The 23006-nt window shown below is 53.2% G+C and overlaps 1 protein-coding gene across 1 annotated transcript in view; it reads right to left on the reverse strand.

The window, feature by feature from the left end:
• The window catches only part of LOC139274675 (arf-GAP with Rho-GAP domain, ANK repeat and PH domain-containing protein 1), a 253972-nt gene that overhangs the window by 45475 nt on the left and 185491 nt on the right, over positions 1-23006 (reverse strand). The window contains exons 14-19 of the mRNA XM_070891353.1: positions 21477-21562; positions 15160-15342; positions 11371-11545; positions 10494-10625; positions 8102-8237; positions 1423-1593 (exon numbers count right to left, since the gene is read on the reverse strand). Of these exons, the coding sequence (XP_070747454.1) occupies positions 1423-1593; positions 8102-8237; positions 10494-10625; positions 11371-11545; positions 15160-15342; positions 21477-21562 (883 nt within the window). The remainder of the gene's footprint in view (positions 1-1422; positions 1594-8101; positions 8238-10493; positions 10626-11370; positions 11546-15159; positions 15343-21476; positions 21563-23006) is intronic.

Genomic DNA, 23006 nt, shown 5'->3' on the forward strand with positions numbered 1-23006 from the left:
GTGTGAGAGAGAGTGTGTGAGAGAGAGTGTGTGAGAGAGAGTGTGTGAGAGAGAGTGTATGAGAGAGAGTGTGTGAGAGAGAATGTGTGAGAGAGAGTGTGTGAGAGAGAGTGTGTGAGAGAGAGTGTGAGAGAGAGAGTGTGTGAGAGAGAGTGTGTGAGAGAGAGTGTGTGAGAGAGAGTGTGTGAGAGAGAGTGTGTGAGAGAGAGTGTGTGAGAGAGAGTGTGTGAGAGAGAGTGTGTGAGAGAGAGTGTGTGTGAGAGAGTGTGTGAGAGAGAGTGTGTGAGAGAGTGTGTGAGAGAGAGTGTGTGAGAGAGAGTGTGAGAGAGAGAGTGTGAGAGAGAGTGTGAGAGAGTGAGAGAGAGAGTGTGTGAGAGAGTGTGTGAGAGAGAGTGTGTGAGAGTGTGTGTGAGAGTGTGTGAGAGAGAGTGTGTGAGAGAGAGTGTGTGAGAGAGAGTGTGTGAGAGAGAGTGTGTGAGAGAGAGTGTGTGAGAGAGAGTGTGTGAGAGAGAGTGTGTGTGAGCGAGAGAGAGAGAGAGTGAGAGAGAGAGAGAGAGAGTGAGAGTGTGTGAGTGTATGAGAGAGAGAGCGAGAGAGTGTAAGAGAGAGCGAGAGAAAGAGTGAGAGTGTGCGAGAGAGAGAGTGTGCGAGAGAGAGAGTGTGCGAGAGAGTGTGAGAAAGAGAGTGTGCGAGAGAGTGTGAGAGAGAGTGTGAGAGAGTGTGAGAGAGAGTGTGAGAGAGAGTGTGAGAGAGAGTGTGAGAGAGAGAGTGAGAGAGAGAGTGAGAGAGAGAGAGTGTGCGAGAGAGAGAGTGAGAGAGTGCGAGAGAGAGTGTGCGAGAGAGAGTGTGCGAGAGAGAGTGTGCGAGAGAGTGTGCGAGAGAGTGTGCGAGAGAGTGTGCGAGAGAGAGTGTGAGAGAGTGCGAGAGAGAGTGTGCGAGAGAGAGTGTGCGAGAGAGAGTGTGCGAGAGAGTGTGCGAGAGAGTGTGCGAGAGAGTGAGTGTGTGTGCGAGAGAGAGCGTGTGCGAGAGAGCGTGTGCGCGAGAGAGAGTGTGAGGGGGAGTGAGGGAGTGAGAGAGTGAGTGTGAGCGCGCAGGATCGGACTGTGGGTCCTGAGGTAAGTGCCCCCCCCCCTCAGCACCCCCCGCCGATGACTCCCCCGGATAAGGAAGGGGACATGGTTCCCTCCAGCGAGAAGCTGCGTTTGCCCAGAGCGGCACAGGAAGATCCCAGGTGATCGGGGGTCACCGAACCACAGTCTCGGTGCCACGATTGACCCAAACACCCGGGGAGGTCCCAGACCCTGTTCACTGTCCATTCGCACACAACAGGGGCTGTGATCGCCGCGATCCCCAGGGCCGGAACACCGTCATCGTGCTGCTTCACCGGGAGCACTGGCCCACTGCAGACACTCCTGCACTGACGTTCCTCCCACGGCGCAGGACAGAGGGGTACAGGTGTAGCTAAGCAGCCGAGACTCGCTGCGCGTTACCTTGCCGATGGATTTGACCCACTCCTTGTTGGACTGAGCGCTGTCTGTCCCGAACATGAAGAGGCGCTCCGAGTCGGTGAAAACCTCAAATGTGTGTTCGAACCTTGAGGGGAGAAAAGTTCCAAAGGCACGCATCAGTCCGAGAACATTTACAGCCGAGACAATCGTGTCACTTCCTTAACTGAACCAAAGTTTACCTGACCCAGCAAGAATAACTCTGCGATTAGTCTCACCTCACAATGTCATCATCATAGGCGGTCCCTCGAAGCGAGGGTGACTTGCTTCCAACCCAAAAAAAAGGTCGAGTTCACAGGTGTTTCAATGAAGGACCTAATATTCCAGATCCCGAACTATATCCTGAAGGGTGGAAGATGCCTGTGGGTGGATTTTTTTAACGTGGGTTGACCGTTGCACACCAGCCACCACACGGGGCTTGACAGAGCTAGGTCTTGGTCCAGTGGCAAGGGTTAACCAGGACGACTGGAGACCAGCTCTGCTGCACGGACCTAGTGCGCGCACATATCGCAGTGTGGGCTGGGCCCTGAGCCCCTGGGCCCTCAACTCTCCTGGGCCCCGGTCAAGTTTAACTCAGGGGTCAATTTAGTTTTTCCACACACAAATAGAATTGAGCGAACTACTTTAATTTTACATTGCAGGTCCTGTTATTTTATTAGACACAATGTAAGGCCCTGGTTACTAATGGCAGTAATACCCTGGTTCACAACAGCAACGTGTATTTATATAGCATCCTTAACGTAGTGAAACGTCCCAAGGTGCTTCACAGGAGCAATTATGCGATAAAAATTTGACACCGAGCCGATAAGTAGAAATTAGGGCAGGTGACCAAAAGCCTTGGTTACGGAGGTAGGTTTTAAGGAGCGTCTTAAAGGAGGAAAGAGAGGTAGAGAGGCGGAGAGGTTTAGGGAGGGAATTCCAGAGCTTGGGGCCCAGGCAGCTGAAGGCACGGCCACCGATGGTGGAGCGATTATAATCAGGGATGTTCAAGAGGGTAGAATTAGAGGAGCGCAGAGATCTCGGGGGGGGTTGTGAGGCTGGAGGAGATTACTGAGATAGGGAGGGGCGAGGGCCACGGAGGGGTTTGTAAACAAGGATGAGAATTTTGAAATCGAAGCGTTGCTTAACCGGGAGCCAATGTAGGTCAGTGAGCACAGGGGGTGATGGGTGAGCGGGACTTGGTGCGAGTTAGGACACGGGGCAGTGAGCACAGGGAGTAATGGGTGAGCGGGACTTGGTGCGAGTTAGGACACGGGGCAGTGAGCACAGGGGGTGATGGGTGAGTGGGACTCGGTGCGAGTTAGGACACAGGGCAGTGAGCACAGGGGGTGATGGGTGAGCGGGACTTGGTGCGAGTTAAGACACGGGGCAGTGAGCACAGGGGGTAATGGGTGAGTGGGACTCGGTGCAAGTTAGGACACGGGTCAGCGAGCACAGGGGGTGATGGGTGAGCGGACTCGGTGCGAGTTAGGACACGGGGCAGCGAGCACAGGGGGTGATGGGTGAGCGGGACTCGGTGCGAGTTAGGACACGGGGCAGCGAGCACAGGGGGTGATGGGTGAGCGGGACTTGGTGCGAGTTAGGACACGGGGCAGCGAGCACATAGAAACATAGAAAATAGGTGCATGAGTAGGCCATTCGGCCCTTCTAGCCTGCACCACCATTCAATGAGTTCATGGCTGAACATGCAACTTCAGTACCCCATTCCTGCTTTCTCGCCCCTTGATCCCTCTCGTAGTAAGGACTTCATCTAACTTCTTTTTGAATATATTTAGTGAATTGGCCTCAACTACTTTCTGTGGTAGAGAATTCCACAGGTTCACCACTCTCTGGGTGAAGAAGTTTCTCCTCATCTCGGTCCTAAATGGCTTACCCCTTATCCTTAGACTGTGTCCCCTGGCTCTGGACATCCCCAACATTGGGAACATTCTTCCTGCATCTAACCTGTCTAACCCCGTCAGAATTTTAAACGTTTCTATGAGGTCCCCTCTCATTCTTCTGAACTCCAGTGAATACAAGCCCAGTTGATCCAGTCTTTCTTGATAGGTCAGTCCCGCCATCCCGGGAATCAGTCTGGCGATCCTTTGCTGCACTCCTTCAATAGCAAGAATGTCCTTCTCTCCCTCTCCCCCTGCCCCAGTCTCTCACCCTCTCACCCCGCCCCAGTCACCCTCCTTCTCCTCCCCCAGTCTCTCTCCCACTCAGTCTCTCTCCCTCTCTTCCACCAGTCTCTCTCCCTTCTCCTCCCCAGTCTCTCTCCCTCACTCCCCCCGCCCCGTCTCTCTCCCTCTCTCCCCCCAGTCTCTCTCCCCCGCAGTCTCGCCTCTCTCTCCCCCAAGTCTATCTCCCCTCTCTCCCCCCGCTCCAATCTCTCTCCCTCTCTTCCCCGAGTACCTCTCCCTCTCCCCCCCCACCGAGACTCTCTCACTCTCTCGCTCCCCCAGTCTCGCTCCCTCTTCACCCCCCAGTCTCTCTCCCTCTCCACCCCCCAGTCTCTCTCCCTCTCCACCCCCCAGTCTCTCTGCCTCTCCACCCCCCAGTCTCTCTCCCTCCATTCCCCCCCTCACCCCCCCGAGTCTCTCTCCCCCCAGTCTCTCTCCCTCTCTCCACCCAAGTCTCTCTCCCTCTCTCCCCCAAGTACCTCCCCACGCAGTCTCTCTCCCCCCCTCCAGTCTCTTTCCCCCCCAGTCTCTCTCCCTCCAAGTCTCTCTCCCTCTCTCCACCCCAGTCTCTCTCCCTCTCTCCCCCCGCAGTCTCTCTCCCTCTCTTCCCCCTCAGTCTCTCTCCCTCTCTCCCCCCCCCCCCCAGTCTCTCTTGCCCCAGTCTCTCTCCCTCTCCCCATCCCGCCCCAGTCTCTCTCCCTTGCTCGCCCCTGTCTCTCTCCCTCTCTCCTCGCAGTCTCTCTCGCTCTCCCCCCCCCACCCCCCCAAGTCTCTCCCTCTCTCCCCCCCCCCCAGTCTCTCTCGCCCCAGTCTCTCTCCCTCTCCCCATCCCGCCCCAGTCTCTCTCCCTCGCTCCCCTCTGTCTCTCTCCCTTTCTCCTCCCAGTCTCTCTCGCTCTCTCCCCCCCCACCCCCAAGTCTCTCTCTCTCTCCCTTTCTACCCCCAGTCTCTCTCCCTCTCCCTCTCTCCCCACCCCAGTCCCTTTCCCTCTCTCCCCCGCAACCCCCCCATCACTCAACCTCTATCCCCCGCCAGTCTCTCACACTCTCTCCTCCACCCCCGCACAGTCTCTCTCCCTCTCCCCTGCCCCAAGTCTCTCTCCCTCCACCCCCAGTCTCTCTCCCTCCACCCCCCAGTCTCTCTCCCTCCACCCCCCAGTCTCTCTCCCTCTTCTCCACCCCCCCCCAAGTCTCGCTCCCTCTCCCCCCACCCCGCAGTCTCTCTGCCCGACTCCCCCCAGTCTCTCTCCCTCTCTTCCCTCAGTCTCTCTCCCCCCATTCTCTCTTCCTCTCTCCCCCCAGTCTCTCTCTGCCCCCACCAACCCCCCAGTTTCTCTCCCACTCTCCCCCCCCACCCAGTTTCTCTTCCACTCTCCCCCACAGTCCCTCTTCCTCTCCCCCCGCCCCCCCGCCAAGTCTCTCTCCCTCTCTCCCCCCACTCCCCAGTCTCTTTTCCTCTCCCCCTCCCCGTCTCTCTCCCTCTCTCCCCCCGCAGTCTCTCTCCCTCTCTATGCCACCCCCAGTCTCTCTCCCTCTCCCCCCCCCACCCTCCCAAGTCTCTCTCTCTCCCTTTCTACCCCCAGTCTCTCTCCCTCTCCCTTTCTACCCCCAGTCTCTCTCCCTCTCCCTCTCTCCTCCCAGTCTCTCCCCCTCTTCCCCCCACCCTCCCAAGTCTCTCTCTCTCTCCCTTTCTACCCCCAGTCTCTCTCCCTCTCCCTTTCTACCCCCAGTCTCTCTCCCTCTCTTCCCCCCCAGTCTCTCTCCCTCTTAGCCCCCCAGTCTCCCTCACTCTCTCCCCCCCACCAGTCTCTCCCCCCCTCAGTCTCTCTCCCTCTTCCCCCAGTCTCTCTGCCTCTCTCCCCCACAGTCTCTCTACAGTCTCTCTCCCTCTCTCTCCCTCCAGCCTCTCTCCCCCCAGTCCCTCTCCCTCTCTCCCACTCCAGTCTCTCTCCCTCTCTCCCCACCCCCCCAGTTTCTCTCCCTCTTTCCCAGCCAGTCTCTCTCTCCCTTCCAGTGTCTCTCTCTCTCTCCCTCCCAGTGTCTCTCTCCCTCTCTCCGCCCCAGTCTCTCTCCCACTCAGTATCTCTCCCTCTCTCCCCTCCAGTCTCTCTCCCCCTCTCCCAGTCTCTCTCACTCTCTCTCCTTTCCCAGTTTCTCTCCCTCTCTCCCCGCAGTTTGTCTCTCTCCCTCTTTCCCCCCAGTCTCTCTCCCTCTCTCCCCCTCCCCCAGTCTCTCTCCCTCTCTCACCCCCCCAGTCTCTCGCCCTCTCTCACCCCCCCAGTCTCTCTCCCTCGCTCCCCCCAGTTTCTCTCTCTCTCCTCCACAGTCTCTCTCCCTCCAGCCCCTCTCCCTCTCTCCCCTCCCCAGTCCTTTTCCCTCTCTTCCCCCCCATTCTCTCGCCCTCTCTACCCCCCAGTTTCTCTCACTCTCTCCCCCCAGTCTCTCTCCCTCTCTCCCCCAGTCTCTCTCCCTCTCTCCCCCCCAGTCTCTCTCCCCCCCCAGTCTCTCTCCTCCAAAGTCCCTCTCCCTCTCTCCCCCCCACCCCAGTCCCTTTCCCTCTCTCCCCTCCCAGTCCCTTTCCCTCTCTCCCCCCCCCCCCACCCCCGTCACTCAACCTCTGTCCCCCGCCAGTCTCTCACACTCTCTCCTCCACCCCCGCACAGTCTCTCTCCCTCTCCCCTGCCCTAAGTCTCTCTCCCTCCACACCCAGTCTCCCTCCCTCCACCCCCCAGTCTCCCTCCCTCCACCCCCCAGTCTCCCTCCCTCCACCCCCCAGTCTCCCTCCCTCCACCCCCCAGTCTCTCTCCCTCTTCTCCACCCCCCCAGTCTTGCTCTCTCTCCGCCCCCCCAGTCTTGCTCCCTCTCCCCCCGCCCCAGTCTCTCTCCCTCTCCCCCCCCCCCCAGTCTCTACCACTATCCCCCCCCGCAGTCTCTCTCCCCGCCCCCCCAGTCCCTCTCCCTCTCTCTCCCCCCAGTCCCTCGCACTCTCTCCTCCACAGTCTGTCTCCCTCCAGCCTCTCTCCCAGTCAGGGGTGATGGGTGAGCGGGACTTGGTGCGAGTTAGGACACGGGGCAGTGAGCACAGGGGGTGATGGGTGAGCGGGACTTGGTGCGAGTTAGGATACGGGGCAGTGAGCACAGGGGGTGATGGGTGAGCGGGACTTGGTGCGAGTTAGGACACGGGGCAGACGAGTTTTGGATCAGCTCTAGTTTACGTAGGGTAGAATGTGGGACGCTAGCATAGGAGCAGAAGTAGGCCATTCGGCCCCTCGAGTTGTTCCGCCATTCAATATCATGGCTGATCTTCGACCTCAACTCCACTTTCCCGTCCGATCCCCATATCCCTCAAGTCCCCTCGAGTCCAAAAATCTATCGATCACTGTCTTGAATATACTCAGAGACTGAGCTTCCACAGCCCTCTGGGGCAGAGAATTCCAAAGATTCACCACCCTCTGAGTGAAGAAATTTCTCCTCATCTCAGTCCTAAATGGCCGACCCCTTATCCTGAAACTATGCCCTCTAATTCTAGACTCCCCAGCCCGGGGGGAAACACCCTCCCTGCATCTACCCTGTCCAGCCCCCTCAGAATCTTGTGTGTTTCAATGAGATCACCTCTCATTCTTCTAAACTCCAGAGAGTATCAGCCCAATGTAGACAACCTCTCCTCATAGGACAGCCCTCTCATCCCAGAAATCGGTCTGGCTGCTCCACGTGTCTGCTCTCCCAATTCCATACCGATGTCATTAACACGGTTCACTCGGTTGATTCCTGAGATGAAGAGGTTTTTTTTAAATGAAGAAAGGTTGAGCCTCTACTCATTGGAGTTCAGGAGAATGAGAGGTGACCTTATTGAAAGGTATAAGATTCTGAGGGGACTCGACAGGGTGGATGCTGAGCTGAGAGGATGTTTCCCCTCGTGGGGGAATCTAGAACTAGGGGGCATAGTCTCAGAATAAGGGGTTGTTCATTTAAAACTGAGATGAGGAGGAATTTCTTCGCTCAGAGGGTTGTAAATCTGTGGAATTCTCTGCCCCAGAGAGCTGTGGAGGCTGGGTCATTGAATATATTTAAGGCGGAGATAGACAGATTTTTGAGCGATAAGGGAGTAAAGGATTATGGGGAGTGGGCGGGGAAGTGGAGCTGAGTCCATGATCAGATCAGCCATGATCGTATTAAATGGCGGAGCAGGCTCGAGGGGCCGAATGGCCGACTCCTGCTCCTATTCCTGATGTTTTTATCCCCCTGTTTACACTCCGCACTGATAGGAGGAACATTCCTTATTGTGTGCCCAACCGTAGGCAAAGGTGCTACCACTCGTGGATTCGAAGTGTGTGAGGAGTTGTCCCAAGGGATTGCAAGCCTAGGGAGGGTGGGGGGGGCAGCGAGGGGTGCAGTGGGCTCCTGCTGAATGTGCACACCCGGTTCACCAACCTACCCGTGGGCCACGGGGCTGTTGACGGCGAGGCAGACCACTTCACGCATCTCGATGGTGCCGTTGGGGCTGGAGTTCCGGTCACTTTCGTAGTAGCTGAGCACGCCGTTGTCCAGCACGCACCACCGCTTGCTGAACTCTGTCGGAACATCAACGGGAAACAGATTGAGCGGCACAGGGCCCAACACAAGCCATGCGGGAATAACGTCCACAGGGGGAGACTCCCCATCGGGGACCCCTTCCACAGGGGGAGACTCCCCATCGGGACCCCTTCCACAGGGGGAGTCTCCCCATCGGGGACCCCTTCCACAGGGGGAGACTCCCCATCGGGACCCCTTCCACAGGGGGAGACTCCCCATCGGGACCCCTTCCACAGGGGGAGACTCCCCATCGGAGACCCCTTCCACAGGGGGAGTCTCCCCATCGGGGACCCCTTCCACAGGGGGAGACTCCCCATCGGGACCCCTTCCACAGGGGGAGTCTCCCCATCGGGGACCCCTTTCACAGGGGGAGACTCCCCATCGGGACCCCTTCCACAGGGGAGACTCCTCATCAGGGACCCCTTCCACAGGGGAGACTCCCCATCGGGACCCCTTCCACAGGGGAGTCTCCCCATCGGGGACCCCTTCCACAGGGGGAGACTCCCCATCGGGGACCCCTTCCACAGGGGGAGTCTCCCCATCGGGACCCCTTCCACAGGGGAGTCTCCCCATCGGGACCCCTTCCACAGGGGGAGACTCCCCATCAGAGACCCCTTCCACAGGGGAGACTCCCCATCAGGGACCCGTTCCACAGGGGGAGTCTCCCCATCGGGAACCCCTTCCGCAGGGGGAGTCTCCCCATCGGGGACCCCTTCCACAGGGGGAGACTCCCCATCGGGGACCCCTTCTGCAGGGGGAGACTCCCCATCGGGGACCCCTTCCACAGGGGAGACTCCATCAGGGACCCCTTCCACAGGGGGAGTCTCCCCATCGGGACCCCTTCCACAGGGGGAGTCTCCCCATCGGGACCCCTTCCACAGGGGAGTCTCCTCATCAGGGACCCCTTCCACAGGGGGAGACTCCCCATCGGGACCCCTTCCACAGGGGGAGACTCCCCATCGGGACCCCTTCCACAGGGGGAGACTCCCCATCGGAGACCCCTTCCACAGGGGAGACTCCCCATCGGGACCCCTTCCACAGGGGGAGACTCCCCATCGGGACCCCTTCCACAGGGGGAGACTCCCCATCGGGACCCCTTCCACAGGGGGAGACTCCCCATCGGGACCCCTTCCACAGGGGGAGTCTCCCCATCGGGGACCCCTTCCACAGGGGGAAACTCCCCATCGGGACCCCTTCCACAGGGGGAGTCTCCCCATCGGAGACCCCTTCCACAGGGGGAGTCTCCCCATCGGAGACCCCTTCCACAGGGGAGTCTCCCCATCAGGGACCCGTTCCACAGGGGGAGACTCCCCATCGGGACCCCTTCCACAGGGGGAGACTCCCCATCGGAGACCCCTTCCACAGGGGAGTCTCCCCATCAGGGACCCGTTCCACAGGGGGAGTCTCCCCATCGGGGACCCCTTCCACAGGGGAGACTCCCCATCGGGGACCCCTTCCACAGGGGAGTCTCCCCATCGGGAACCCCTTCCGCAGGGGGAGTCTCCCCATCGGGGACCCCTTCCACAGGGGGAGACTCCCCATCGGGGACCCCTTCCACAGGGGGAGACTCCCCATCGGGACCCCTTCCACAGGGGGAGTCTCCCCATCGGATACCCCTTCCACAGGGGGAGACTCCCCATCGGGGACCCCTTCCACAGGGGGAGACTCCCCATCGGGGAACCACTTTTAAAGAGAGTGGAAGAGGTGGGGGAAATTACCCTCCCACCCCCCCCTTCTTTAAGTCCCGCTAGCACATCTAAGAGGCCTCTCCGCCCAGGGCTAGGTGGTGGGTCCCACCCTTCTGCGATTGACCCCACTGGGTTTTCGTACCGCCCAGTGGGAGGAATTACCCCCCCACCTCTAAGAGGCGGTAACGGGCGGGTAATTGCCCCGCGGAGTGTGCGGGCACCGCCGCTCGGTGCCCCCCCCACCCCGACGGCTTAGCGCGGCGGGAAGTGGCCAGTGGCCCTTAAAGGGGAATGCGTATCGTCGCAAGCCGCCATTTTGATTTAATGGTCGGCCGACTCCCGAGTCGTCCCGACAATGGCGGCCACGGGTTCGGCAACAGGCAGCCTGGGCAAACCCACCCCCAGCTCCCCCTCTCTTGGGTGCCAGGCCGCTGGCCCGGCCGAAACCCTCCTTGGTGGCCCGGTGAGTGTCAAGTAACCCTCGGTCCGTCGCCCCCCCGCTTCAAGTCTCACCATCAGGGACACCCATTAATGAAGGAATCTCTCTCGCCCAATCAGGAGCCTCACCTTCTTTGGCCTTCTTATCTGTGATTGGTTTGCTCACGGACGCGGTCTTGTAGAGGAAGCCGTTGTGAGTGATGGATTGTGGGGCCACGTAATAATGCTTGTCCATGTAGCCTAAATCCAGCCGTGGGGTCTCTGCAATCCAAGAGAAGGAACTGGCGTTAACATCGAGCCTTGCACCATCTCAGCACCTCCCAGAATGCTTTACAACCAATGAACCACTTCCTGTTGCAAGTGCAGTCACTGTTGCAATGTGGGAAACGCGGCAGCCAATTTGCGCACAGCAAGCTCCCACACACAGCAATGTGATAATGACCAGGTAATCTGTTTTTGGTGATGTTGATTGAGGGATAAATAGGGTGGACGTAGAGAAGGTGTTTCCGATTGTGGGGGAGACCAGAACCAGGGGCCATCAATATAAGACAGTCACTAATAAACCCAATGGGGAATTCAGGAGAAACTTCTTTACCCAGAGAGTGGTGAGAATGTGGAACTCGCTGCCACAGTGAGGGGTTGAGGCGAATAGTGTTGATGCATTTAAGGGGGAAGCTGGATAAACACATGAGGGAGAAAGGAATAGAGGGATATGTTGATGGGGTGAGATGGAGAGGGGTGGGAGGGGGCTGGTGTGGAGCATAAACCCCGGCACGGAGCGGGGGGGCCCAATGGGCTGTTTCTAAACTGTAGATACTTTGTAAGCTTGCCCTCTGGATGGGCATCGGTCTTTTTATCATCCAGTGATTCCTGCAATGCACAGGGGAGTGGAGATTTGAGGATTTTGGGGGGGGGGAGGGGGGGATTCGGAGGGAGGGGAGATTCAGGGGGGAGGGGAGGATTCGGGGGAGGGGGGGTATTCGGGGGATTTGGGGTCAGGGCTCACCTGAGTTCTTGTTCTGATTGAGGAACTCGACCTGCAGCCTCTGTCCGGCGTGCTGAGCGAGGTCGATGGGCGTGGGAAGGTCGGGGTCCCCCGAGAAGCTGCTGACATCGGCCCCACAGAAAACCAGGGACATGGTCTCCTCCAGATCGCTGGTCACCACGGCCGCACACAGTGCCTGGAAAACAACCGGTGATTCCTTCCTGGTAAAGCACGGTGCACCAAACAAGCAGCCCCTTCCCCCACCCAGCCCACCACCCTTTCAACCCCCCCTTCTCCAACCCAGCCCTCACCATCTCACCCAGCCCCCATTGTCTCACCCCACCCCCCCACCCAGCCCCCACCCTTTCCAACCCATCATCATCATAATCGAGGAATACTTGCTTCCACTCTAAAAAACATAGAAACATAGAAACATAGAAAATAGGTGCAGGAGTAGGCCATTCGGCCCTTCTAGCCTGCACCACCATTCAATGAGTTCATGGCTGAACATGAAACTTCAGTACCCCATTCCTGCTTTCTCACCATACCCCTTAATCCCCCGAGTAGTAAGGACTTTATCTAACTCCCTTTTGAATATATTTAGTGAATTGGCCTCAACTACTTTCTGTGGTAGAGAATTCCACAGGTTCACCACTCTCTGGGTGAAGAAGTTTCTCCTCATCTCGGTCCGAAATGGCTTCCCCCTTATCCTCAGACTGTGACGCCTGGTTCTGGACTTCCCCAACATTGGGAACAACCACCTCCCCCCCACACCTATCACTCCATATCTCCATTAGATCACCCTTCAACTTTCTTTACCCAGAGAGTGGTGAGAATGTGGAACTCGCTGCCACAGGGAGGGGTTGAGGCGAATAGTGTCGATGGGTTTAAGAGGAAGTTGGATAAACACATGGGGGGAGAAAGGAATAGAAGGAGATGGTGATGGGGTGAGATGGAGAGGGTGGCAGGGGGCTGGTGTGGAGCATAAACCCCGGCACGGAGCGCTGGGGCCCAATGGCCTGTTCTCGATGTGATATAAAGCAGCGAGGCAGATATCCGAGCAATTCGTAAGGAGCTTCACAGAAGACATGACCGCTGGTTCAGTGGGACAGCAAAGGTAAACAAGGTTTTAAATACTTCCGTAAAATAAACCAGGAAATTGAGGTTAAGAAATTAAGATTGTTTTGTCCCTCGATTTGAAGGGGAAGTTTTTCTTAAACTGGTTCTTGGGAGCAGAGCCGTTGTACCTTCTGAGAGAGAGGGGTATCCCAGCCAGGGAGCAGAGGAGGCCATTCAGCCCCTCGAGACAAGTCCGCCATTCAATCAGATCATGGCTCACCTGGATCCTCACTCCACCACCCGCTGTGACTCCATAACAATAAACCATTTCAAGCACTGAACAGATCAACTACGGGCACACAGGATTTCAACTCCAACACCTGAACCCTCACAGCTCCAAATAGCAGCACCTCCGACAGTGGGGCACTCCCTCAGCACTGCCTCTCCGACAGTGCGGCGCTCCCTCAGTACTGCCCCTCCGACAGTGCGGCACTCCCTCAATACTGCCCCTCCGACAGTGCGGCACTCCCTCAGTACTGCCCCTCCGACAGTGCGGCGCTCCCTCAGTACTGCCCCTCCGACAGTGCGGCACTCTCTCAGTACTGCCCCTCCAACAGTGCGGCGCTCCCTCAGTACTGCCCCTCCGACAGTGCGGCGCTCCCTCAGTACTGCCCCTCCAACAGTGCGGCACTCCCTCAGTACTGCCCCTCCAACAGTGTGGCACCCGCTCAGTACTGTCCCTCTGACAGTGCGGCACTCCCTCAGTACTGCTCCTCCGATAGTGCGGGACTATGAACCAAGGAGACACTGTCCTGTTAACGCCTTTTCCAATTCCTGGACACACTTTGTTCTGCTCGGCTGCCTTGAGGGGTCAAAGGTTAAACAGATACTTCGGCACCAATGAATAAATGATCAGAGATTACAGGTGAGGAAACCCTTTCAAAGGGAGCTGTCACTGAGGAGAGAGACTGCAGATATTGAGGTAGGATTTGCCAATATAGGCTTGGCCTTTGGCATTTCATCATCTCCAATTTCCTTCTTGGAAGGAACAAGGGTTAATGCTTTCTTCAATACTATTTTCTGAAACCACAAACTAATATTTTGCGGTCGTGACCATTATCCAGGGTAATCTCAGAAGGACCATTAAATTCTAAAACTCTTGGCCGCATGCATTGCTCAAATACCTCAGACAGCAGCGCCCAAAACCAGACAGACAGATCTTACCCCCTCCCCCCACCCCAGAGAGCCTGCCAGAGTAACTTGAATTCCCAGTCCAAGATGAGCGGTGCTACGACCCAGGGGAGTGAAGTCTCTCTGGCCTGATAAGTGGCAAGTAACATTCGCGCCACACAAGTACCAGGCAATGACCATCTCCGACAAGCGAGAGTCTAACCACCGCCCCTTGACATTCAATGCCATTACCATCGCTGAATCCCCCATCATCAACATCCTGAGGTCACCATTGACCAGAAGCTTAACTGGACCAGCCACATAAATACTGTGGCCACAAGAGCAGGTCAGAGGCTGGGTATTCTGCGGTGAGTGTCTCACCTCCTGACTCCCCAAAGCCTTTCCACCATCTACAAGGCACAAGTCAGGAGTGTGATGGAATACTGTCCACTTGCCCGGATGAGTGCAGCTTCAACAACACTCGAGAAGCTCAACACCATCCAGGATAAGGCAGCCTGCTTGATCAGCACCCCATCCACCACCTTCAACACTCACTCCCTCCACCACCGGCGGCCCCTGGCTGCAGTGTCTACCATCTACAAGATGCACTGCAGCAACTCGCCAAGGCTTCTTCGGCAGCACCTCCCAAACCCACGACCTCTACCGCCTAGAAGGACAAGGGCAGCAGGCGCATGGGAACACCACCACCTCCACGTTCCCCTCCCAGTCACACACCATCCTGACTGGGAAATATATCGGCCGTTCCTTCATCGTCGCTGGCTCACAATCCTGGAACTCCCTCCCTAACAGCACTGTGGGAGCACCTTCACCACACGGACTGCAGCGATTCAAGAAGGCGGCTCACCACCACCTTCTCAAGGGGCAATTAGGGATGGGCAATAAATGCCCACATCCCAGGAACAATTTTTTTTTTAAATCACCAATCCAACCCAGGATGGTCCCTTGGGTGGGTTCCAAGACGCCTTCACATATCTCAGGATAAGGAGTCGGCCATTTAGGACTGAGATGGAGGAGGAATTTCTTCACTCAGAGGGTGGTGAATCTTTGGAATTCTCTGCCCGAGAGGGCTGTGGAGGCCCAGTCCTTGAATATATTCAAGGCTGAGATCGATAGATTCTTGGATTCCAGGGAAATCAAGAGATATGGGGCTCAGGGGAAAGTGGAGCTAAGGTCAAAGATCAACCATGATCTTATTGAATGGCGGAGCAGACTCGAGGAGCAGAATCACCTATTCCTGCTCCTAATTCTTATGTTAACAAGGGTATTACTGCCATCAGTATAGAGTTGGGAGTATTAACCAAGGCATTACACTGTGAGGTGCCACTAATTGAAGAGTAATTCTTGCTGGGTCCGAGACTTGGTTCGGTTTAGGAAGTAACATCATTGTCTCAGGTTGAGGTCGAAGGTCAGCCATGATCTCACTGAATGGCGGAACAGGCTCGAGGGGCCGAATGGCCGACTCCTGCTCCTAGTTCTGATGTTCTTATGACCTGGTTCCCAACACGGTCGTGTCTAACAATAGGGTCCCCTGGATAATCGTGAGGCTCCGTCACCCATTACCTTGTTGAGCTCCTCCTGGTTCCCGAACAGCAGGTGGTACTTGCGATACTTGCCCTCCCTGAACTTGGCACTGATGAAGCGCTTGCGTTCCTGACAGCTGCTCGATTCGTTGATGGCCTCGCTGGGAGGGACGTTGGCCGCCCAGAACAGGTTGGCTTTTTGATTGCTGATGCACTGGAACATCTGTCAACGGGGAGGGAAAAAGTCAATTAGTGGGAACATAAGAACACAAGAAATAGGAGCAGGAGTCGGCCATTTGGCCGCTCGAACCTGCTCCATCATTCAATAAGATCATGGCTGATCTGATCATGATCTGATCCCTGCCCGCTCCCCATAACCCTTTACTCCCTTATCGCTCAAAAATATGTCTATCTCTGCCTTTAATATATTCAATGACCCAGTCTCCACAGCTCTCTAGAGCAGAGAATTCCACAAATTTACAACCCTCAGAGAAGAAATTCCTCTTCATCTCAGTTTTAAATGGGCGGCCCCTTATTCTGAGACTATGTCCCCTTGTTTTAGTTTCCTCTATCAGTGGAAATATCCTCTCTGCATCCACCTTGTCGAGCCCCCTCATTATCTTAAATGTTTCAATAGGATCACCCCTCATTCTTCTGAACTCCAATGTGTATAGGCCCAACCTGCTCAACCTATCTTCATAAGTAAACCCCTCATCTCCGGAATCAACCTAGTGAACCTTCTCTGAACAGCCTCCAATGCAAGTATATCTTTCCTTAAATATGGAGACCAAAACTGTACGCAGTACTCCAGGTGTGGCCTCACCAATACCCTGTACAGTTGTAGCAGGACTTCTCTGCTTTTATATTCTATCCCCCTTGCAATAAAGGCCAACATTCCATTTGCCTTCCTGATTACTTGCTGTACCTGCATACTAACTTTTTGTGTTTCATGCACAAGGACCCCCAGGTCCCACTGTACTGCAACACTTTGCAATTTTTCTCCATTTAAATTATAATTTTCTTTTCTATTTTTTCTGCCAAAGTGGATAATCTCAGTTACCCACATTATAATCCATCTTCCAAATGTTTACCCACTCACTTAGCCTGTCTATATCCCTTTGCAGATTTTTTGTGTCCTCCTCACAATTTGCTTTCCCACCCATCTTTGTATCATCAGCAAACTTGGCTACATTACACTCGGTCCCTTCATCCAAGTCATTAATATAGATTGTAAATAGTTGAGGCCCCAGCACTGATCCCTGCGGCACCTCACTAGTTACCGTTTGCCAACCGGAAAATGACCCATTTATCCCGACTCTCTGTTCTTTGTTAGTTAGCCAATCCTCTATCCATGCTAATATATTACCTCCGTGAACTTTTATCTTGTGCAGTAACCTTTTATGTGGCACCTTATCGAATGCTTTCTGGAACTCTAAATACACCACATCCACTGGTTCCCCTTTATCCACCCTGCTTGCTACAGCCTCAAAGAACTCCAGCAAATTTGTCAAACATGATTTCCCTTTCATAAAACCATGCTGACTCTGCCTGACTGAATTATGCTTTTCCAAATGTCCTGCTACTGCTTCCTTAATAATGGACTTCAGCATTTTCCCCAACGACAGATGTTAGGCTAACTGGTCTATAGTTTCCTGCTTTTTGTCTGCCTCCTTTTTTTAAATAGCGGCGTTACATTTGCGGTTTCCCAATCCACTGGGACCTCCCCAGAATCCAGGGAATTTTGGTAGATTACAACCAATGCATCCACTATCCCTACAGCCACTTCTTTTAAGACCCTAGGATTCAGACCATCAGGTCCAGGGGACTTGTCCGTCTTTAGTCCCATTATTTCACCGAGTACTACTTCTTTCGTGATAGTGATTGTATTAAATTCCTCCCTCCCTATAAGCCTCTTGATTATCCACTATTGGGATGTTTTTAGTGTCTTAGAAACATAGAAACATAGAAAATAGGTGCAGGAGCAGGCCATTCAGCCCTTCCAGCCCGCACCGCCATTCAATGAGTCCATGGCTGAACATGAAACTTCAGTACCCCCTTCCTGCTTTCACGCCATACCCCTTGATTCCCCGAGTAGTAAGGACTTCATCTAACTCCCTTTTGAATATATTTAGTGAATTGGCCTCAACTACTTCCTGTGGTAGAGAATTCCACAGGTTCACCACTTTCTGGGTGAAGAAGTTTCTCCTTATCTCGGTCCTAAATGGCTTACCCCTTATCCTTAGACTGTGACCCCTGGTTCTGGACTTCCCCAACATTGGGAACATTCTTCCTGCATCCAACCTGTCCAAACCCGTCAGAATTTTAAACGTTTCTATGAGGTCCCCTCTCATTCTTCTGAACTCCAGTGAATACAAGCCCAGTTGATCCAGTCTTTCTAGATAGGTCAGTCCCACCATCCCGGGAATCAGTCTGGTGAATCTTCGCTGCACTCCCTCAATAGCAAGAATGTCCTTCCTCAAGTTGGGAGACCAAAACTGTACACAATACTCCAGGTGTGGCCTCACCAAGGCCCTGTACAACTGTAGCAACACCTCCCTGTCCCTGTACTCAAATCCCCTTGCTATGAAGGCCAACATGCCATTTGCTTTCTTAACCGCCTGCTGTACCTGCATGCCAACCTTCAATGACTGATGTACCATGACACCCAGGTCTCGTTGCACCTTCCCTTTTCCTAATCTGTCACCATTCAGATAATAATCTGTCTCTCTGTTTTTACCACCAAAGTGGATAACCTCACATTTATCCACATTATACTTCATCTGCCACGCATTTGCCCACTCACCTAACCTATCCAAGCCACCCTGCAGCCTCATAGCATCCTCCTCGCAGCTCACACTGCCACCCAACTTAGTGTCATCCGCAAATTTGGAGATACTACATTTAATCCCCTCGTCTAAATCATTAATGTACAATGTCTTCTACCGTGAAGACCGATACAAAATATTTGTTCAACGTCTCTGCCATTTCCCTGTTCCCTATTATTAATTCCCCAGTCTCATCCTCTAAGGGACCAACATTTACTTTAGCCATCTTTTCCTTTTTATGTACCTGTAGAAACTCTTACTATCTGTTTTTATATTTCATGCTAGTTTACTTTCAAAATCTATCTTCCCTCTTTTTTTTAAAGTTGTTCTTTGCTGGCTTTTAAATGTTTCCCAATCCTCTGGCCTCCCACTAGTCTTGGCCACATTGTATGCCCTTGTTTTCAATTTGATACCCTCCCTTATTTCCTTAGTTAGCCACGGATGGTTATCCCTTCTCTTACAGTCTTTCCTTCTCATTGGGATATATTTTTGTTGCGAGTTATGAAACATCTCTTTAAATGTCTGCCACCGCTCATCAACCGTTCTATACTTTAATCTATTTTTCCAGCCCACTTTAGCCAACTCTGCCTTCATACCTTTGTAGTCTCCTTTGTTTAAGCTTAGGACCCTGGTTTGAGATCCAACTTTCTCACCCTCCAACTAATTTGAAATTCTGCCATGCTATGGTCACTCATTCCTAGAGGATCCTTTACTAGGAGGTTGTTTATTAATCCTGTCTCATTACACAGGACCAGATCTAAGATAGCCTGCTCCCCGGTTGGTTCCACAAGGTACTGATCAAGGAAACTATCCTGGATACACTCTATAAACTCTTCCTCAAGGCTACCCTGGCCAATTTGCTTCGTCCAATCAATATGAGGTTAAAATCGCCCATGATTATTGTCATTCCTTCTCATTGGGATATATTTTTGTTGAGAGTTATGAAATATCTCCTTAAATGTCTGCCATTGTACATCAATCGTTCCATACTTTAGTCTATTTTCCCAGTCCACTTTAGCCAACTCCATTATTTATGGATTTATACTCCGTCCAACAGTGTAGCTACTGTTAGGGGCCTATAGACTACGCCCACCAGTGACTTTTTCCCCTTATTATTACTCATCTCCACCCAAACTGATTCAACATCCTGATCTTCTGAGCCAATATCTTTTCTCACTAACACACTGATCTCATCCGTTATTAACCATGCTACCCCACAGTAGCATATTGGTTATGTTACTGGGCCAATAATCTAGATATCTGGACTAATGATCCAGAGGCCCGAGTTCAAATCCCACTATGGCAGCTGGGGAATTTAAATTTAGTTCATTAAATAAATCTGGAATTAAAAAGCTATTATCAGTAATGGTGACTATAATGTATTTGCTTCATGGGTTCTTTGCTTAAGAATTCATAGCAACACATTGCTATTAAGAACTAGTTAGAAACATAGAAAATAGGTGCCATTCGGCCCTTCGAGCCTGCACCACCATTCAACATGATCATGGCTGATCATGCAACTTCAGCACCACAATTCCTGCCTTCTCTCCATACCCCTTGATCCCTTTAGCCGTAATTTGGTTTATTAACAAAGGTTTAACAATCACACTACACATTACCCGTTCATCCACCAGGTTCACAACCACCTGCCCCATCGTGGATCCCCCGAACCCAACTGGCGGGGGTTTTATTGAGTCTTGTGAACATCACGTGACTGGCTAAGCCACTCACAATTCAACAGCTCTACAAACCCGTGAGCATACTCACAGATGCGTACATTACAGTGGCCATATAAATTACCAAATTGTCGTAAAAATCCATCTGGTTCACTAATGTCCTTTCGTGGGAAGGAAATCTGCCGCCCTTACCCGGTCTGGCCTATATGTGACTCCAGACCCACAGCAATGTGTGGTTGACTCTTAACTGCCCTCTGAGTTGTGCCAAACGTTACAAAAAAGTATCACCACACGGACTGCAGCGGTTCAAGGCGGTGGCTCACCACCACCTTCTCAAGGGGCAATTAGGGATGGGCAATAAATGCCGGCCTTGCCAGCGACGTCCACATCCCAGGAACGAATATATAAAATAAAAACCAACAGTGCTAATCCAGAACAATCAGAAACTCAAACCCAACCAGAGCCCCTGGTGATACAGTGCCTCATGGAGCAACATTGAAAGGTCCCCCAATAAACCCCTTCCACAAACCTACTGGATACACAGCCCCTCACAAGACCACAGCAAATCACCCTGGACACCTCATACATGCCAAGGTCACTGTTATTTAAATTTGGAGCAAAAATGGCCAGGATAGAGGGAGCGCAACAAAGGTTTCCAGACTGATTCCTGGGATGGGGGGGATTGTCCTATCATCATCATCATAGGCAGTCCCTCGGAATCGAGGAAGACTTGCTTCCACTCTAAAAGTGAGTTCTCAGGTGACTGAACAGTCCAATACGGGAATTACAGTCTCTGTCACAGGTGGGATCACTCATTCTTCTAAACTCCAGAGGATACAGGCCGAGTCTATTCAATCTCGAAGACTGGGCCTATACTCTCTGGAGTTTAGAAGAATGAGAGGTGATCTCATTGAAACGTACACAATTCTGAGGGGGATTGACAGGGTAGATGCAGGGAGGACGTTTCCCCCGGGCTGGGGAGTCTGGAACCAGGGGTCACAGTCTCAGGATAAGGGGTCGGCCATTTAGGACTGAGATGAGAAGAAATCTCTTCACTCAGAGGGTGGTGAATCTTTGGAATTCTCTGCCACAGAGGGCTGTGGAGGCTCAGTGGTTGAGTACATTCAAGACAGAGATCGATAAGATTTTTGGACTCTCGGGGAATTTAGGGATATGGGGATCGGGCAGGAAAGTGGAGTTGAGGTCGAAGATCAGCCGTGATCTCATTGGATGGTGGAGCAGGCTCGAGGGGCCGAATGGCCAACTGTTGCTCCTGATTCTTATGTTCTTATCACTCAGGAGGTAGTCTACATCCACCTGCATTCCTCACTCACAATGCGATAGAATATAACCATCATCTTAGGCAGTTCCTCGGAATCGAGGAAGACTTGCTTCCACTCTAAAAGTGAGTTCTTAGGTGGCTGAATAGTCCAATACGAGACCCACAGTCCCTGTCACAGGTGGGACAGACAGTGGTTGAAGGAAAGGGTGGGTGGGGAGTCTGGTTTGCCGCACGCTCCTTCCGCTGCCTGCGCTTGATTTCTGCATGCTCTCGGCGACGAGACTCGAGGTGCTCAGCGCCCTCCCGGATGCTCTTCCTCCACTTAGGGTGGTCTTTGGCCCGGGACTCCCAGGTATCGGTGGGAATGTTGCACTTTATCAGGGAGGCTTTGAGGGTGTCCTTGTAAAATATAAGCACACTGCCCAAAGCCGGTCACATTTCGATACAGCTTAATCATCTGACGGAAGGCCATTGACCTGAAAATTAACTGTCTCCCTCCCTCTCCACCGCCACTGCCGAGTGTCTCTGGCATTTCCTGGTTTTTTATTTCAATATTGCGGGCGTATTTTGGTACCTGAATCATCTGTTCAGTCCAGACTTTCTTGTCCATCTTCAGACTCCGCACTTTGGAAATACCTGGCCCCAGCGCGCGGTGTTCCCCTGTGGAATACGGAATTGCAAAAACCTCGATCAATAACAACATCCGTTCACACCCTGCTCCCTGTGGCACCCCCGTGGTGTCCCGGATCGCTTCCTGTCCGGACTTCTTCTTGGTGCAGGCTCGAAGGGCCGAATGGCCCTACTCCTGCACCTATTTTCTATGTTTCTATGTTTCCTTCCTTCCACACAGCCTCAAAACTGGGAAACACACAACCCTTACCATAGAAACAGAGAAACATAGAAAATAGGTGCAGGAGTAGGCCATTCGGCCCTTCGAGCCTGCACCACCATTCAAATATGATCATGGCTGATCATGCAACTTCAGTACCTCATTCCTGCTTTCTCTCCATACCCCTTGATCCCTTTAGCCGTAAGGGTCACATCTAACTCCCTTTTGAATATATCTAACGAATTGGCCTCAACAACAGATTCATGTGTACAGTTTTGGTCTCCATAACTAAGGAAGGATATACTTGCCATAGAGGGAGTGCAACGAAGGTTCACCACACTGATTCTGGTGGGGTTGGGGGTAATATATTAGCATGGATAGAGGATTGGCTAACTAACAGAAAACAGAGAGTCTGGATAAATGGTTCATTCACTGGTTGCCAATCAGTAACTAGTGGGGTGCCACAGGGATCAGTGCTGGGACCCCAACTATTTACAATTTATATTAACGACTTGGAAGAAGGGACGGAGTGTAACGTAGCCAAGTTTGCTGACAATACAAAGATGGGAGGAAAAGTAATGTGTGAGGAGGACACAAAAAATCCTGCAAAAGGACAGAGACAGGCTAAGTGAGTGGGCAAAAATTTGGCAGGTGGAGTAAAATGTTGGAAAGTGTGGGGTCATGCGCTTTGGCAGAAAAAAATTGAAGAGCAAGTTATTATTTAAATAGGGATGTTTCTCCCGAGCTGGGGAGTCTAGAACCAGGGGTCACAGTCTCAGGATAAGGGGTCAGCCATTAGGGACTGAGATGAGGAGGAATTTCTTCACTCAGAGGGTGGTGAATCTTTGGTATTCTCTGCCCCAGAGGGCTGTGGAGGCTCAGTCTTTGAGTATATACAAGGCTGAGATCGATAGATTTTTGGACTCTCGGGGAATCGAGGGATATGGGGATCGGGCGGGAAAGTGGAATCGAGGTCGAAGATCAGCCGTGATCTTATTGAATGGCGGAGCAGGCTCGAGGGGCCGAATGGCCGACTACTGCTCCTTTTAAACAGTTTTCTGCTGCACGGTTGGGTAGTGAGGAATTCAGTCTTATGGTTACAATTACTTTATTTTATCCACTCCAACGTTAAAAAATGTGAAAGTGGAGCGTAATTTCTTCAGAGTATAACGCAATATTCCAGTGGCGTTTTGTCAGCGGTTTTGAACATAGGCATGCGCTCAATTCGCTCTTCTCAAACTTAACACAAAAGTTTCTATTTTTATACACCATTCT

The sequence above is a fragment of the Pristiophorus japonicus genome, chromosome 10 (genome assembly GCF_044704955.1).
Source record: "Pristiophorus japonicus isolate sPriJap1 chromosome 10, sPriJap1.hap1, whole genome shotgun sequence".
Classification (NCBI taxonomy): domain Eukaryota; kingdom Metazoa; phylum Chordata; class Chondrichthyes; family Pristiophoridae; genus Pristiophorus; species Pristiophorus japonicus.